The following is a 19,491-nucleotide window of genomic DNA, read 5'->3' as shown; positions in this document are numbered from 1 at the left end:
ACTTACCACTCAGGCAACCCCACCCCTTCCACTCCACCCAAATGTCTGCTTCTGCTCCAGGAAGTCTATTTTTCTCCTCTTATAAATTACTTAGACATTATCCAGTTCAACCTAATGCGAGGATCCCCTCTGCTAACCAATCAATAGAGCGCTATATTCTACTTGCCCATCTTCCGTGACGGGGAGTTTACTACGTACCTACCAAGGAGGCCTCTCCTAAGACAAGATGGCATTATTAGACGATTCTTCATTCTAGAAGAATATGGCCATATTTTACTTTTCCCACATTGGTCCTGGTCCTGCCTTTAGTTTAAGAGAAACAATATAGCGGTACTTAATAGCACAAGCTTTGAAATCAGATCTGTGCTCATATCCAATGTGTCCTTGAACAAAATGCTTCACCTTTCCAAGGCTCCAGTCCTTGACAATAATACCAACTTCAAAAGGCTGTTATGAAAGGTAAAAGAGCAACTACCTTAACACCATGAGCTTAACACCATGCCTGGCATAGAATAAGAATCCAATAAAGGAGAGCTGGTGCTGCAGTTTTCATCGCCATCACCGTCGTTATTTAAAAATCTAATTCCCCCACTTCTAATGTATGTGAGATACAAATTATATTACCCGGATCTGTTCTTTTCCAGGCTCAAGTTTCTTCACTAGACTGTAAATGATAGGAGGACAGATGTCTGTGTCCTATTTACTGCCACATCCCCATGTCTACAATAGTGCCTGGCACATACATAATAAATACCCATAAATACTAAGTTTTACTGAATGCTCTCCATTTCATAGTGTCCATACCCTTCAGCATTCAGGTCACCCTTTTCTGTAGAGGCTCGCACTGTTCCAAATACCTTGGACAATGTGAGATCCAAGACTGAACTCAAAACTAGGCTTACCTCTTCCCCATGACACACATCATATCACTATTAAAGATTTGGCATAACTTGGCAGCTTCACCAAACTGCTGGCCCACGTTGAGCTTGAAATCAACTAAAACCTTTCAATCTTTCCACACATGATGACTTTGCACTCTGGGCTCTGTGGAATTGGAACTGTAGTAATGCCAAAAGGTGAAACAATAACAGAGCTTTTTCCATCTAGAGTTTCCTCTCGCTCCTATTATCTGGACCACTCAACCAGCTCCCAGCAACCACAGCCTGGAATTCAGAATAATCTTTCTAGGAACATGTGTTTCTTCCTCCTGAACAGACTATAAACTCCCAAAGGGCAAGATAATGACTGTTTTGATGTCTCTCCTACATGCCAACACAGGGCTGAGTACATAGTAAGTACAGACTGATGCCCTCCATCTGCAGCAGGATTACAATATGGGTTCAGGGGAACTATAGAGACCGACCTCGGGACTCTCTCTCCCTCTCAAACAGCATAGCTCAGTCAGTGTTGTACTTCTAGCCAGTAGGCAGATGGGAGCCAGTCCAGGCATACAGACAGCAGGCCTTCACTCGGGCAGGCTGGCTCCTACAGGGCTGTTCTGCTGAGAATCACTCCCTTTGATAGGAAGGAGCTCCTAGAGAACAAGCCAATACCAAGAACATCTCTCCAAAGGGAAGAGTGTCTAGGCAGCCTTCAGGGACTGTCCAAACAGGAAGAGAAGGGAGCCACGGCAGGGGGAGAGAGCTGACCTCATCGCTTTCTTCCACATCCACGTCACCATTGGCATCGTCGTCCATCAGCTTGTGGATGCTGCGGACTGCATCAAAGCTGAGCTTCTCATCCTCACTGTGGCACAGGGGCTTGTCAATCCGGCAAAACTCTGTACAGGAAAAGCAAGAGACTACATTACTGTGGGCACTGCTGGCCTCTGCTACCCACCTGTCTCAGTGTCCTTAGCCTCTAGCACCTCAAGCCTCGTGTAGCCACTTAAATAGCTATTTGTACAGTGAGAAAAGTGTTTCATCCAGTCTTCAACTCTCTTCCCCCAGGATGTGCTGAGTTCCCCAATTTAGGGACAATGTCCTATTATCCTGATGGCTCCCTGGCAGGAAAGTCAAGCATAAGGCTGGGAATACCCTGGGATCTAGACAAAGAACATGAATAGGTAACTCACAAGAAAAAATATAAATGAGAGAAAATATAAATAGCCAATGAACACAGAAAAAAAACTTTTGCCTTACCAGTAAGCAAAAAAATACATATTCAAGTGAAATACCATTTTTCATCAGTCAATAAATAAATGCACGTGAATACAATCTTTCCAGAAACAGGAAGACAGCCCATTCATTGCAATGCCAAAATAATATGTAGTTTTCCTTTTGGTTCACTTTGTCACTGCTGGTAATAATAACATAATGCCAGTCACAAACTAACTGGAGAAACCCTTCACATGCTATGCCCGCCCATTGACAGCTACGGTCAGCAAATAGCTCTCAGACATCTAAGGTCCTGGGCACACCAGGTGCAACAGCGTGGCAGGTCTGCAGTACAGCTTCCCCCACCCACCGACACAGTCGTTAATGTGACACAAAAACCAGCACGAGAGCCGAGGCCACCTACTCCTCTCTTAGAACCCTGGAAAACACCGCGCACACACACAGCAGGCAGACCTGGCATCTAGTCTTAGCTCTACCAAGTGAGGTCACGTCCCTTCTCCAGGCCTCAAGTTCACTATCTGAAAAAGATATTTTAAGTAAAGTTTCTAGTATGTCTTCCAATTCTTAGCTTCTAAAATTCCTCTTTCCCTTTGACCCTGATCTTGATTCCTTCTCTCCGGCAAAAACTCCTCAGATTACTCCCAAGGAAGAAGTTGTCACAGGAGAGAAAATAAGGACAGGGTAAAGAGGCTGTTGTGGCTGTGAGGCCTTCTCTGAGGCACTGATCAAAGTCCCAAAACACTCCAATCCATTTAATCATTCAGCTGACTGCTGGTCAGAGACAGGGAACAGACAGGACAAGTCAACTCTCTGTCACTCACGAGTTGCTCAAATCCTTTTCAAAATGAGGGAGAGATGTAAATATTAAATGTGTCAAGTGTCCCAGATGTGACTCAATAAAAACATGTTGGATACTGGAGCTCACAGATGTTAACTGATGTGCCCCAAATCAAAGACAGCTGAAGAGTCACAGCAAGGGCCCAGGTTTACTGACTCCCAGGTCGGTACTTCACCTATCTTTATGCCAAGGTGACCAAACAGCTTTAGCGTGGTTTCATCTTCCGTTAGTCACAGATGGTAAGAAGCACACTGAAGAAATGGCTTTATAGAAGACAAAAAGTAAGCAGTGCCTGGGTGGCTCCGTCAGTTAAGTGTCCGACTTTGGCCCAGGTCATGATCTCGAGGTTCAGGGAGTTTGAGCCCTACACTGGACTCTTTTCTGTCAGCACAGAGCCCACTTCAGATCCTCGGTTACCCTCTCTCTCTGCCCCTCCCCCACTCACGCACACGCACGCACTCTCACTCTCAAAAATAAACATTTAAAAAAAGACAAGTAAGAAGAATACAATACATGAAGAAGAAATATCTCCATGTAACTGTATATTCTACTACATTTGTCCTGCTAAGTTGGGAGTGGGGAGCAGAGGGTGGGGTAAAGCGGTGGTGGTAGAATGCAGCCAAAGATTAAGGCATTGTTTCTCAACTTCCTCACCAACAAGAGCTCTTGGCATGATTGTGTCGTTTACCTATCGAAAAAAAATTGCAGTAAGTAATGACTGGTTCATAGGTGAGGCACACAGCACTGGGATTAGCATAACCAACATAATGTTTTCCTTCCCTTAATTCTGTTTTTGTCTTAATCAGAGGCGCATATAATTGCCTATCAGAATGAGAAAAAAAAAATTGCCCATCAGAGCTTTTTAATCAGCACATGATGTGCCCATTTAAACAACATTTATTGTGTGCTCTTAATATGTCAGGCTCTGTGATCAGCATGGGGCATAAAGAGAGATGAGTCAGATCTCACCCCTGCTCTCAAGGAGCTTAGTTTTTTTTTTTTTTTTTTTTTAAATTTTTTTTTTCAACATTTATTTATTTTGGGGACAGAGAGAGACAGAGCATGAATGGGGGAGGGGCAGAGAGAGAGGGAGACACAGAATCGGAAACAGGCTCCAGGCTCTGAGCCGTCAGCCCAGAGCCTGACGCGGGGCTCGAACTCACGGACCGCGAGATCGTGACCTGGCTGAAGTCGGACGCTTAACCGACTACGCCACCCAGGCGCCCCTCAAGGAGCTTAGTTTTAAAAGTAGGGAAGAGGGGCTCCTGGGAGGCTCAGGTGGTTAAACATCTGACTCTTGATTTCAGCTCAGGTCATGATCTCATAGTTCATGAGATTGAGCCCCGCATCGAGCCCTGGCAGCACGGAGCCTGCTTGGGATTCTCTCTCTTTTTGCCTCTCTCTCTGCACCTCCCCTTCTTGCACATGCATGCACACCTGTGCACACACATGCGCTCTCCCTCTCTCTCTCTCTCTCTAAAAATAAGTTAATAAACTTAAATATATATATTATTAAAAGTAGGGGACAGAGGCAATTAAAACACCATGTGCTAAGTACCATGACAGAAAGAATCAGGATTACCCTAGGGGTCAGCAAACTTTTTCTGTAAAAGGCCAGATAATAAATAATTTAGGATTTATGAGCCATATAGTCTCTGTTACAACTACTTAACTCTGTCTTAGAGCACAAAAGCCGCCACAGACAAAACATGAGTAAATGAGCTTAGTTGTGTTCTAATAAAACTTTATTCAAAAAAACATGCAGTGGGCTGGATTTGACCCCAGGGCTATAGTTTGCTGACCCTTGTTCTAGAAAACCTTAGGTAGCACACCTGAACCACATTAAGTTGACAGATTTCTGACTCAAAGCAAAGAAATACAATCTTTTCATTAGCCTGTATCCACAAACAGGTTTATCATAAAGCACAACTTCTAATGAGCTTTTTTTTTTTAAGTTTATTTATTTTTGAGAGAGAGAGAGACAGAGTGTGAACAAGGGAGGGGCATAGAGAGAGGGAGCCACAGAATCTGAAACAGTCTCCAGGTTCTGAAGGGTCAGCACAGAGCCAAACACAGGGCTCAAATTCACGAACCTCGAGATTCTGACCTGAGCCCAAGTCGGACGCTTAACTGACTGAGCCACCCAGAAGCCTCTAATAAACTTTTTTAAATACTGGAAAAAGTTTAAATGCTGAGCTCTAGGGACTGGGGGCCTCCAGGCTGGGCATGAGTGGCCTAAGGTCAGCCAGCCTCTTTCCCAAAAGCCTATAGCTGGTGCAAGAAATTTAGGCTTCAAATGCTAGGCTCTGGTTTGTAAACTGATCAGACAGACAGGTGACCTTTGCTGTTGGCATCATCTGGCATAGAGAAGGATTTAAGGGATTGAGAATAAAGGAGTATAAAACCTTGATGTCTCCTAAGGCCATAGAATCCTATCCAGAAAAACCATGTTAGTCAAAATTCACAAATGACTCCTTCTACCAAGCATTTCCTAGGTTGTCTCTCTCCTTCCTGACACCTCGTCTATCTTCGTTCCAACCTGGCAAGGTTTCCCAGAGCCACCTGGAAATACCTTAGAAGATCCACCCGTTTAGCAATGCATTATTAATAAAAGAGCCCTGGACTTGGAGTCAGAACACATATGTCAAAATCCCAGCTCCATTAGTTACATCCATATGATGTTGGACAGGATGTTCAACTTCTCTGAGCCTCCAATATCTCATTTGCAAAATGAGGATAATTATCTCTGCTGACAGGGTTTTTATGAAAATTAAGACCACATTTGTTCCAACGCCTAGCATAGCATAGGGCATGCAAAAAGATGACAATCAATACATTTGTAGTTTCCTTCTTTCCTCCCAGAGCAACATGTGAACAGTTTCCTGCTAACTTCAGTCACTCCCCCTACTGTGTTTGAAAAATCAATCAATCACATGTTCTAGATGAGTTAGCAAGTGATTCCGACAATAGCCTGTATTCCCACAGCATTTATGTGTCTATCACCAATAACATTTATCATACTGTGTTTCAGTTCTCTGTTTCATTTGTCTTCCCTATCAAACAATGCCCATAAGGGCTTGGGACCATGTCCCCAGCAGCAAGCAAAAGCCAGGTTCTTGATAGATGCTCAATGTTTTTTGAACAAATAACTAAATAACAATTATGTGTAGGATTTCTTCAGGCAGAAAAGAGAACCGTAAGTAAAAAGAGTAGCACAGGAGTAGGTTTTTAAATATTTTGGTGCCAGGGCCCCTTTATATACATAAAAATTGAAAATCCCAAAACTAATATCTACCATATTAGAAATTAATTTTTTTTACATTTATTTATTATTATTTTTTTTTGAGAAATAGAGTGAGACAAAGCGTGAGCAGGGAGGGGCAGAGAGAGAAGGAGACACAGAATCTGAAGCAGGCTCCAGGCTCTGGGCAAGCAGTCAGCACAGAGCCTGATGAGGGGCTCAAACCCACGAACTGTGAGATCATGACCTGAGCCGAAGTCGGACGCTCAACTGACTGAGGCACCCAGGCACCCCACTACCATATTAGAAATTAAAACGCAAATTCTAATAATAGCAATTAATTCATTTTAGACAAATAAATCTCCTATACATTAATTTAATAGGATTTTTTATGAAAAATAATTGTTTTCTGGAAAAAAAAAATTTTTTTTTTAATTTTTTTTTCAACCTTTTTTATTTATTTTTGGGACAGAGAGAGACAGAGCATGAACAGGGGAGGGGCAGAGAGAGAGGGGGACACAGAATCGGAAACAGGCTCCAGGCTCTGAGCCATCAGCCCAGAGCCCGACGCGGGGCTCGAACTCCCAGACCGTGAGATGGTGACCTGGCTGAAGTCGGACACTTAACCGACTGCGCCACCCAGGCGCCCCGAAAAAAAATTTTTAAGTTTATTTATTTTGAGAAGCACCTGGGTGGCTCAGTTGGTTAAGCATCCAACTTCAGCTCAGGTCATGATCTCACAGTTCATGGGTTCAAGCCCTGTGTCGGGCTCTGTGCTGACAGCTCGGAGCCTGGAGCCTGCTTCAGATTCTGTGTCCCCCTCTCTCTGCCCTTCCCCTGCTCATGCTCTGTCTCTCTCTCTCTCTCAAACCTAAACATTAAAAAAAAATTAATAATAATAAAGTTTATTTTGAGAGAGAGAGAGCATGTGTGTGCACATGCACGTGCAAGTGGGGAGGGGCAGAGAGAGAGGAAGGGAGAATCCCAAGCAGGCTCAGCACTGTCAGCACAGAGCCCAATGTGGGGCTCGATCTCACAAACTGTAAAATCATGACCTGAGCCGAAATCAAGAGTCAGATGCTTAACCAAATCAGCCATCCAAGCATCCCTGGAAAAAAAATGTTTTCTGAGAAGAGTGGGATTGTTTTTGCATTTTTGCAAATCTCTTTAAGTCTGGCTTAATAGAAGACAGCTGTAGTCTTATTGTATCTGTTTCCACATTCAATGTGTTGTTTTGATCACAGAGCAAACAGATATGTAGTTGGAAAGGACAGGAATATTTTAATAATCTTCCAGATATCTGTGAACATTCTTCTCTGATACTACATCAAAATCGACAAGTAGTAGGTTTATTAAAGATTAGTTGCCATGTGAAATCTGAAACTATATAAATGAACTGTTTGTACTCTATTATATTAAAATCTATTGGTCTATCTTGCACTTTGATCTTTTATCCAGGAGTGATTTTGTAACATGATGCACTGGTCACATGGAAACTTCCAAATTTGACCCATTTCATCTCTACGATATCAAAATAATCACAGTTATTAATATCACCACTAATTACATCAGAAAAGATTTAAATCTGGGGCAGCTGTCAAGCTCACAGTGGCAGATCCAAGTTTTTCAAAATTCTAAGTTTTAAATGAAAACTAGAATTTTATTGTTGGCAATAAATACTACCAGTTGTTTTCCTTTAATAGCAGACTCACTTCATTCATTTTTAAGAAAATACGTGCCAAATACGTGAGTCTGAGTAAGTATAGTTTACCTGTCAGTTATTCTTTCACATAAAAGTGGTGTTCCCTGAAAAAAGGAGGCAGTTCAACTTGCAGCTCAGTGGTACGAATGCTCTCTCTTGAAATAAACATCAGAGGCACCCAGATGGCTCACTGGGTTAAGTATCCAACTTCAGCTCAGGTCATGATCTTAAGGTTCGTGGGTTTGAGCCCTATGACGGGCTCTGTGCTGACAGCTCAGAGACTGGAACCTGCTTTGGATTCTGTGTCTCCCTCTCTCTCTGCCCCTCCCCCGCTCGTGCTCTGTCTCTCTCTCTCTCTCTCTCTCTCTCTCTCTAAAAATAAACATTAAAAAATTTTTCAATAAAAATTTTAAAAATTTAGAGAAAGAAATAAGCATCAAACTTCTACACACAGAAGTGGTTTATGCACATTTCTTGTTTCATCACACAGAATACTAAAGAGATATGTATTCAACAGGACACAATGTAATAGAATTAATACGTTTTATATTTATTTTTAAAAAATTTTAATAATTAAAAAATTAAAAATAAATTTTTTAAAACAGAGTGCATGTTGTTGAGGAATACCACGACCACCAGTGCTGTTCTGTGCCACTGCTCTGACTCTTGCTAAGGTGCCAGCAGCTTTACCTAAGTGCTTTTGTGCCATCATTGCAAATGTAGACACAGCTGAAAAAGACATATAACATCGTAGCATTATTATTAAGATGTCTTTGACCTTGTGGACCCCTGAAAAGATCTTGGTGACCCCCAACGGTCTTCAGACCACACTTTGTTAACCACTAGCAGCCAACACCACAAAGTCTTTCCTTTGTGTCTGAATCTCCTCTCCTTTCTCCAGGCAGAGCTAATCATTTGCTGCTCTATGCTCCAAAGCACTTTATACATAACTCTGTTGTATTAATTCTCATGCTCTAAGTTGTTTGCATGCCATATCCAGAAAAGGGCAAGGACTAAGTTTGACTCACTCTAACCCTCAGGGCCTACATCCACCCTGTCAAATATAAAATCAGCAAATACTGGCTGAATGAATGAATGAGTGCATGAATGGATTCATAACAAACCATATCTGCCCCAAAGACAAGAGAATTCCTGAATACAACCCACCAGTTCCCACCACCAATATCCACCATCCACCTGATGCCTCTTCTCCTCCAGCCACGTTCTCGTCACCAAACAGTAACTTATCTCCCTGAGAACACGTATTTATAGGCATGCAAAGCAGAGTCACTGCAGTTGAGCCTGACCATGGATTGTCTGATGTGAGACACAAGCCCAAAGGTAAAGAAGTGGGACAAACAGCAGTCAAAGAAGAAGGTACAGATGAGGAGTAAAGAAAGGCGCTGGTCAGACTGTTCCCTACCACTTGGCTGGCACCTGAGGGGAATCTGAAAACTGATAAATTTTGCCAGCAGGGGTCTCATTTGTTGATTGTTAATTTCTCCCACTTGACCTCCCACCCCCCAAGCACAACCAGCAAGCTCTGCAGTGACTCTAGATGGGGTCAGAATCCACCCTTACCCTTAGAAAGGACTCAAAAGACTGTTAAGACTGAGAGTACCAGCCCTGGGAAGACTGAAGGACCAAGGGCCTTGAGATTCCAGAGATAAAACAGCACAGAATGCAGAATGAGGCTGAGCTGGGGGTCTAGGGAAGGGGCGTGGGAGGAGAAAGTACCCTCTACACAAAAGGGTAAAGAATGAGAAAGGGAACTAAACTAGTTCCCTGGACCTAGGAAGTTCTGGCAAGAAAGGTCCCACGTGGAATACAGCACACTGTAGGTCTAGCCACAGAGGAAAGAGGAGTCAGATTCCCACACTGAGTGAAATCCAGCCTCCTGAGGGATGGTCCTGCCCTTGTTGGAACATCATGTCTTCATATCCAAGAAGAGGTCCGACTCCTCTCAGCAGGGGCAGGAATTCAGAAGAGTTTTCCTTATGGACGAAGCAGGCACTGGTTTCAGCTACCCAAGCAGCAAAAGACTACCCCAAAGACTTCCGATGTCTCCCCTCCCAGGGAGAACATGTGAAAAAAGTAATAATAACATCCCATATAACACCAAGAGTGAACCCTAAGGTAACACACTATGAACTTTGGGTATTATAACATATTCATGTAGCCTCATCCTTGGTAAAAAATGTACCACTCTGGTAAGTAACCCTGGTAATGGGGTTGGCTATGCATGTGTGGAGGCAGAGGATATGTGGGAAATCTCTGTACCTCCTTCTGAATTTTGTTGTAAACCTAAAACTGCTCTAAAAATAAAGTTAAAAAAAAAAAAAAAAAAAGCCTGGCCTACAATATGTGTGTGGTCAGTAAAGGCTTTTATAATTCTTTTTTTTTTTTTTTTTTAATTTTTTTTTCAACGTTTTTTATTTTATTTTTGGGACAGAGAGAGACAGAGAATGAACGGGGGAGGGGCAGAGAGAGAGGGAGACACAGAACCGGAAACAGGCTCCAGGCTCCGAGCCATCAGCCCAGAGCCTGACGCGGGGCTCGAACTCACGGACCGCGAGATCGTGACCTGGCTGAAGTCGGACGCTTAACCGACTGCGCCACCCAGGCGCCCCAAGGCTTTTATAATTCTTACCAGCATGCTTTAAAATATTATATGTTGTGGGGCACCTGGGTGGCTCAGTTGGTTAGGCATCCAACTTCAGCTCAGGTCACGAACTTCTGGTTTGTGAGTTTGAGCCCTGCGTCAGGCTCTGTGCTGACAGTTCAGACCTGGAGTCTGCTTTGGATTCTGTGTCTCCCTCTTTCTCTGCCCCTCCCCCTGCTTGCACACTGCCCCCCCCCTTTCTCTCAAAAATAAAAAAAAAACATTAAAAAAATAAATAAAAATAAAAATATTATGTGTTGTGGGTTCAAGCCCCACATAGAGCTCACTGTTGTCAGCACACAGCCCACTTCAGATCCTCTGTCCCCCTGCACCGGCCCACCCCCATTCGCTCTCTCTCTCAAAAGTAAACATTAAAAAATATTATATCTTTATTATAATGCTAGATAATTATATTTTCACTCTAACCTGTGATCTGAATATTTTTTTAATTCACATGAAATAAAATTAAAGAAAGCCCTCAGTGGAAACAAAAAATCACAGCATTGACTACGTATAAAGCTCCAATATGCAACATAATGAGATATACCTCTGAGTTCCACCAGCATTTCTGACTTTGTACCTCTTCTGGCCTCACTTCAGTCAGCTTACAACTGTAGTTATTTGAGGATATCTGAGGACAGAGGTCATATCTTTTTCATTTTTTCATAGCACCTACCACCACCTTGCATATGATGCACTTATTTGTTGATTTGTTTACTGCCCATCTCCCCCCAGTAGAAGTAAGGCTCACAAAAGCAGGAACTTTTTTGTTCCCTGTGGTATCCCCAGGGACTCATATAGTGCCTGGCACACAGTAGGTATTCAATATAGATCTGCTGAATGAATGAATAAATCTTTGCTTTTCTGAGTGTACAAAGCAGGTTTCTCCTCCAGACATGACTTTTAAATGTTGGAGTTTTAAAGAATCTGGGTTTGGTCCCGGGCTTTCTTCTCTTCAGATGACTCTCTCCAGGAGGGATCTGACCTCTTCTCACAGCTTCAATTATCATTTAAAGAAATGCCATCTCCCCCCAAAAAAACTATTGCCATCTCCCCCCAAAAAGGTAAGATGATGGTTCTGCTTCAAGCTTCCCTTCTGACCCTCAGAAACACACAGAATCCAACTACCTACTAAATATCTCCACATAGATGTCTGACAGGAACATCAACGGATGCATAATGTCTAAATCTAAACTCATTAGTTCCCCGCCCCCACCCCCTGCCAAAGTTCCCACTTCTCCAGTTGCTGGTGTCAGAAACCTTGACATCTCATTCTCCCTCACTCCCCACCTCTAATCAAGCACCAGTCCTTCAAGACTCCTCAACTATTCCAAACCTTCTTCTCCTCACAGGAATGATATTCTGAATACTTAACAAGCAATTGACAGGAATGCTAACTATAGGCAATGCTACTGCATACCAGCTGATTATCTGTCCAAGTCATCTCCCTACTTAAAACCCTTCAAAAGCTTTTCATTACTCTTAAGATGAAGTTCAAATTTCTTAAAGTGGCCTCTAAGGCCCAGAATGATTTGCCAGCTGCCACCTTTCTGGTCTCTTGTCCAACAACTCCCTTAGCTTTGTGCAATCCTTCTTTCATGTTCCAAGTTTCTCCCTTCCTTTCACATAGCACGTTGGTTCTCAACTCTGGCTACATATTAGATTCACTTAGGGAGCACTTAGGCTGCTGAGGCCCAAGCCCCGTCCCAGACCAATTAAATCAGTATCTCAATGGATGGAACTTAGGCATGGGTTTGGTTTTAGGGGAGTTTTGGTTTTCTGTTTTTCTTTGAGACATACCATATATACAGCAAAGTATATAAATAAACATATAGATCAGTTAACTTTTACATATGTATATATCTAAGTAACTACCACCAAAATCAAGAAATACTCCAGGAAGACTTCCTCCCTCTTGCCCCTTTCCAATCAATACTATCACGACCACTACACCTCACCCCACCCCACAGTGATAACTGTTCTTCTGACTTTTATCGCCAGAGATGAGTTTTGCCTTTCCTTGACATTTATAAAAATAGAGCATGGATATTTTTTAAGGCAGAGTTGCACGCAATAAAATGTCTCCATTTTAAGTGCATAGTTCAGTGTGTCTGACAAACATACGCACTTGTGTAACCACCACCCAATTAAGATATAGAACATTTTCATCACCCCAAAGTGTTCCCACTTGGTACTTCACTGCCAAACCGCACTGCCCTCCTCACACAAGCATTGATCTGATTTCTATCATTATAAATTAGTTTTGCCTGCTTTAGAACTTCAAAGAAATATAATCACCAGTATGTACTCTTTTGTGGCTGGCTTCTTTTGCTCAGCATTCAAAAGATTCAACCATGGTTATCACATGAATCAGTAGTTTTTCTCCATTTTCTCACTGAGTAGTATTCCACTGAATGTATATACCACAATGTGTTTATCCATCCACCAGTTTTTAGCTAGCACAAATAAAGTGCTATGGACATTCGTGCACAAGTCTTTGTGTGGACATAGGTTTTCATTTTTCTTGAGTGAAAATAAGTTTTTCATCTGGAGCTCCAGTAGGAGTGAAACTTCTGGGTTATATGACAGGGTTATGTTTAACTTTTAAGTGCCAAACTGTTTTCCAAAGTAGTTGCATTGCTTTATACTCTCACCAGTAAGCACCAGTATGAAGCACCAGTCTAGCTGCTTCATATACTCTCTTATACCTGGTGATGTTAATGTGCAACCCAGGTTGAGAATGACCTAGAATTCCTTTTGTATGGAAGCTTCTTCATTCTTTCTTGACCTGCAGATTCTGACACATGCTGTTGGTCTGAACTTAAATACTTTTTCTTCAAAGAATCTTCCTTGATCGTCTTCCCTGCCAAACTGGTTTAGGCCCACATTATACATTCTCCAACATTGATAACACTTTTCACAATTATAATTATCTGTGTGATAATTTGCTTAATATCTTTCTTCTCCACTAAACTGTAAGCACCACAGTGGCAGGAGCCATGGCTGCCTTCATGGCTGAATCCTGGCTTTGAACCAACACCCAGGACCTAGCGAAGTCCCTACCACAACACCTGGGCTCCAATCAATATTCACTGACTGAACAAATGAATGCCCAGAAGAACTCAGCTGCATGAAAGAGCAAATTCAAACAGAGATGAAGCAACATAATCCTGGCCCACAAAAAGTACAAGAACGAACACAGTGTATGAATGACAAAGACACAAAATAGAATACAGTAAGACACAAGAGACCAGAGCAGCAGGAGATACCAGTCTGAAAACAGGTAGAAGACAGTAGGGGTGGAAGGCAGGGCAACCTAACAAAGCAAGCCCAAGAGGAAGGGGCACAGCATCTCACACAGATTGATTTGTAAAAGGACCCAAAGTCAAAATGTACTTTTCACCAATCTTACAAAATTCCTGGTGCAGAATGGGAATAGTGGAGGCTGAGATCCCCATTGTACTCAAACTCTAAGTGGCAAAGTTGGAAGGGCTTTGGGGGGCATCAAGGATCACTGCCTACCTTACAACTAGAGAAGGAAACTGAGACTATGAAAGGGGGTTGTTTTGCACTAGGTTGGCCAGCAAACTAGTGGCAGAACCAGATTAGAAGTCTCACTAACTTCCTATGGCAAGGCTATATGGTTGGGAGATCCAGATGAGTGTTCAAGAGGGCTCCCTAAAACTTCTAACCCTTACCCTCCAAGACTCATGAATAGGGGCAAGTTTAATTAGGTTCTGCTTGCCTATTAAGGGCCAACACAGAAGTCATAACTGGTCTTGTGCCGTTCCCCAAGCAGGGTAAAACAGAATTTCCTGGTTTTGCCTTAACTTCTTCAGGTCCAGCACTAGCCAGAGACACCTTCCTTATCAAGACTTAGAAACAAAGTTAAAAAGACACTAGAGACAGAGTACTGAGTCCCTAGCACGCTCTGCAGGGAGGAACAAAAAGAGCAAAAGAATATGCTTCTATTTAAGCATATGAAACATAATCACCTGCTAGAAGAAATGAAATCTTCAGCCCTCTCTCCTCTCTCCACTCAGCCACCCCATTTCTACCTTCTTCCTCCTCTCAGTATTTTTTTCTTCAAATACTGATTTCACAAAAAGCTTCCCTCCAGAAGAAGGTGGCTAATTCCTAAAGTTAGTCCCCACCAAGCAGGCCATGACCTCAATAACGCAGGCTTCTGATGCAGGGGACTTCTAGCTGTTCTGACTGCCCATGCCTCCTCCCACATCTACAGGGCTCTGCACACTTGTCCATCTGCTTAACAGCCTATCTGCCTTCCCTTTTATTTCTATCACCTTTTTAACTAAATTAAAAATTTCTGGCCCCCTGTTCAGTGTTCACATGCTACCATTTCAACACTCATTTCTGATTTTCAATCACCTATTTGCTGACCTTGAACTAGCTGGCTGAACTAGCCAAAGGCACTAGGGATACAAAAAGAGGTAAGATACACTTCTCTGCTCTCCAGGGTCCCCCCACCCCTTCTTCTCAATTATTAAAATATATACTGAATCACAGAAGTGGTAGGTGCAGGTACTTAAATTTCAACTTTCCTATACTCTGACTATTCCTAAGGATTAATTCTCTTATCAGAAAAATCCAGAAAGTCCTTTGAAAAACAGTGAAGCCCTGTAAGTGTTAGTCATTTGCTTGTTGGTCCTCTATTCTCTGCTTTACCTGAGTCTCATCTTCCCAACTGTACACGAGTCTGATTTTTCTGGTGTTCCCCTGTGTCAGGCATGGCACTGGACAACACAAGACCCGGTCTAGGGACAACTGAGAGCTGCTTACAGATTTTGAAGATTTGCTTTCTTAGCTTTGGGGTCCCACATACCACAGGTCTTTACATTCTAAAGGTATCTGTGCCAAGAAGCATGACAACCCCAGAGAAATTAAATCAACACACGCTTGTTCAAAAGTTGCCCCAAATTCTCTGACCTGGCACCCGACCCAAACATTCCTGCATCCTGGCCAGCACTTGTCAGGGTCTGAGATGGCCAAAAAAATAATTACAAACAACTCAAAACAGATTTCTGCTGGGAAAAGTTTTCTAAAAGTGTTTGAGTGGGCATCCAAGGACTTGTCCAGATAAGGACATTGCACAGTGCCCAGGGGAGGTGTCCAACCCATTAGTGGACCCTCTAGGATTATACCCTTTAGTTCAGGAGTGGAGCTGGCTCTCAACAATCAGTCCTGATCACAGTGACCCCAAGAGCACAGTGATAAATGCCTGGAAGATATAAACACTGGGGAGCCAGGCACACACACGGGGTAAAAACAATGTTGATTCCAGGGACCATTGCAGCAGGAGTTCATCCTCAGGTCACCCAGGCCCACTGCTGGATGGCCTACCAGAGAACACATGCCTGGGCTCCCAGAGACCAGAACCAGGCAAGAGCTTCTCACCATCTTTCTGCCCCAAATAAGCCTCCATTCAAACAATACAAAGAAGATAACTGACCCCCTTTCTTCTTTTCTTGAGATTAGATAACCAAGAACATCTACTGAAAAACCCTGCAGTCAGGATGGTCATTCCAAGGACTTGATTTGCAGCCCTTCCTCACCTGATGCAGTTCTCAGCTATGGATCCAGATAACATCTCCCCAGAAGGGTGGCTAACTATCCAGAATGGAGTGTGCCTGAGCCTCCTGACTGCCCAGGCTCCCTGGTCCTGCTCCCACATGGGAATGAGCCTAGTATGATTTCTGAGGAAAGGCCTCTATGCTCCAGCTCACAGAGATCTGAGCTCAGATCTCCATGTACTTTGCCTGGGTAACTACAGTTTCCTCACTGATCTTCCTGTCTCTGCTCGTTTCTCTCAAACCCATCCTCTACTAAAGCAGTCAGTACAATTTTTCTAAAATTCCAATCTGACTAGACCACTCTCCATGCTCCTGAATAAAATCCTTCACAGGTTCACATAAAAACCTGTTTATAGGGGCGCCTAGGTGGCTGAGTTGGTTAAGCGTCTGACTCTTGGTTTCAACTCAGGTCATGATCTCACAGTTTGTGAATTTGAGCCCCACATCAAGCTCTGCACTGACAGCACAGAGGCTGCTTGGGATTCTCTCTCTCCCTCTCTCTGCCCCTCCCCTGGCCACATGCCCTCTTTCTCAAAATAAATACATAAACTTAAAAAAAATCTGTATACAAATGTTCATAGAAGCTTTATGTTTAATAACCCAAAACTGGGATCAGTCCATACATCTTTCAGGGAATGGTTATATACAATATACATGATGGAACACTATTTAGCAATAAAAAGGAACAAAGTCATGATACATACAATCACTTGGATGATTTTCCAGGGAATTACGGCTGAAGAAAGAAGCCAATTCCAAAAGGTTACAAACTCTGATTCCATTTATACAATATTTTTGAAAGGTCATAAAACTTTAGAAATGGAGAACAGTGGGGTTAGGAACAGGGAAGGGGGTGGGAGAGAAAGGTGTGGTTATAAAAGGTCAAATAAAGGATACTTAACAGTGTTGGAACAGAACTTACACACACGAGTACAAGTAAACTGGGGAAATCTAAACAAGATTGGTAGGTTTTATTAATGTCAATATTCTGGTTATAATATTATAGTGCAGTTTGTCAAAATGTTCCTGTGGGGAAAACTGCAAAGTTTCCCAACGATCTCGCTGTATTATTATTATTGTTCTAAGTAGGCTCCATGCTGGAGCCTGAGATCTCATGACCCTGAGATCAAGACCTGGGCTGAGATCAAGTCAGACACTTAATAGACTGAGACCCGAGCGCCACGCTGCATTTTTTAAAAACTGCATGTAAGTCTAGAATTGTCTCAATAAATATTCTAATTTAAAGAAAAAAATCTTTTGCAAAGCTCCCCAACTCTTACAACAGTGATTCCTAACTTTTTCTCAATGAGGAATTCCAAAAGCTCCATTAATAATAGTTATACTTTTAGTATCCACAGATTGAAAAACAACTAAGAAAATAATATGGATTCACGAGACACCCTTCAAGGGCCCCTTTCAGAGTTCTAAATCCTCAAGTTGGGAACCACTAGCAGGTATAACAAATATAATGTAGCAAAGGATACAGGCTTTTCAGGAGGTGGTCCCTACCAGGTTCTCCAGCCTTATCCCATACCAGTCACTGACACACACCTTACCCTGCCACCACACTAAACTACTTGGAGTTCCATAAATACGCAAGACTCACTTTGTGGCTTTGTACACAATGTTCCCTCTGCCTACAATATCCTTGCCCCATTTTACACCTGACTAATTCCTACTCAAGTTTCAAGATTCTACTCAGGCTTTTTCTAATTCCTCTAGGAAGTATTCTCTACACTGACTCTTTGGGTTAGATTAGGAGCCCCTCTTCTGTGCCCACATGGTCCCTGTGCTTCTCTCTATCACAACTTAGACCAATTAACCTCTGTATGCCTGCATTTCATTATCTACAAAATAAGAAGAAAACGGTATCTACCTGATAGAGTTTTAAGAATGAAATGAAAATATATAAAGTACTTCAAATAAAGCATGGCACACAGTAAGTATTCAATTACTACCAAGTTGTTTTTACTGTAATCGTTTGTCTAACCATCACACTGAAAGATCCAAGCAGGAACTGGTATTTGTATCCATCTCTGGTCTGGCCTATAGTTAGGTGCTTGGTAAATATCTGGAAAAAGAATTGAGGGAGCTAATGTTGCATAATGAGGTGGAATCTAAGTCAACGGTAGAACTAGAGATCTACAGAATAGAGAATTATTGCTAAGAACAAGAGCTAAGTATAGTAGGAGCCAGGAATAAGATAGCCATCTGAAAAAGATAAGCACAAGACGACTATTACAGATTACTAAGAACTTGGGTGAATAAACTGGCTGAAGTCGTACTGAATTATTGTGCAGAGCTCTTTTGATTCGTCATTATAACTTGTTAATTTTGAGCTGAAAAAACTGCTTAACCTTTTGGAGGCACTGTTACTTCAGCTGTAAAAAGTGGCATAATACTGTAATTTTCTAAGTATTTAAGATTATGCAAGCAAACTACCTAGCCCATTGATTAAAGTAAAACTAGTTTGCTCTGAATAAATGTTATGCCATCCTTGTGCCTTCAAATTTTCTTTCTCTCAAAAATGTAAAAGGAAAAAGGAGAAGTCCTTTGGATAGTAACTTCCCCGATGAAGAGGGAGGGAAGGGAAGACGTAACTGCCAATACACATGAATACTAAGCACCAGCTTGAGCAAGGGTGAACGGGCACCTGGAGCCACTCTCCCTCCAGCTCCTCATGGGCAAGACTTGGTGGCCCTTCAAGGTCCAGGAAAAGTCCTATGCCCACCTGCCTTCTTTAACCACTTTAGGCCCTATGAGTCTCCCCTCTGAGGTCACAGCACTGAGCTCAGTCTGGTTCAAGCACAAACTCACAAGGTTTCTTCCAACCACAACTGGACTCTGTCCCCAGCTGGCATGTTAGGGACTCTGCAGTGGGACCTGAGTGTCCTCCTGTTATCTACACAAGAACAGAATTAAGTACATTGTTATTGTCTCAGGGAGAAAGGAGGGACAAATATGTCTGGAACTATGTTGGGACTTGTACATAAAAGGTTGTACTCTCTTACAACTTTGTAAAGTCAGTCCTTTTATTTTTTATTTTAGAGAGAAAGAGTGTGTGCGCACGCGCCTGTGTGTGTGTGCACGCGCATGCATGCACATGAGTGGGGGAGGGGCAGAGAAAGAGAGAGAATCTCAAGCAGGCCCCATGCTCAGGACTCTGCCCGACTCAGGGCTCAATCCCACAACCCTGGGATCATGACCTGAGCTAAAATCAAGAGTCAGACACTCAGGGGTGCCTGGGGGACTCAGCAGGTTAAAGGTCCGACTTCGGCTCAGGTCATGATCTCACGGTTCGTGGGTTCAAGCCCTGTGTTGGGCTCTGTGCTGACAGCTC

At 42.7% G+C, this 19,491-nt stretch overlaps 1 protein-coding gene across 6 annotated transcripts in view; it reads right to left on the bottom strand.

The window, feature by feature from the left end:
- Positions 1-19,491, bottom strand: part of STIM1 (stromal interaction molecule 1) — a 185,902-nt gene that overhangs the window by 80,090 nt on the left and 86,321 nt on the right. For all 6 annotated transcript variants that reach the window (XM_043580402.1, XM_043580401.1, XM_043580405.1 and 3 more), the window contains exon 2: positions 1,650-1,780. In XM_043580402.1, the coding sequence (XP_043436337.1) occupies positions 1,650-1,780 (131 nt within the window). The remainder of the gene's footprint in view (positions 1-1,649; positions 1,781-19,491) is intronic.

Source organism: Prionailurus bengalensis, chromosome D1 (assembly GCF_016509475.1).
Source record: "Prionailurus bengalensis isolate Pbe53 chromosome D1, Fcat_Pben_1.1_paternal_pri, whole genome shotgun sequence".
Classification (NCBI taxonomy): domain Eukaryota; kingdom Metazoa; phylum Chordata; class Mammalia; order Carnivora; family Felidae; genus Prionailurus; species Prionailurus bengalensis.
This window is presented reverse-complemented; position numbering and strand designations above follow the sequence as displayed.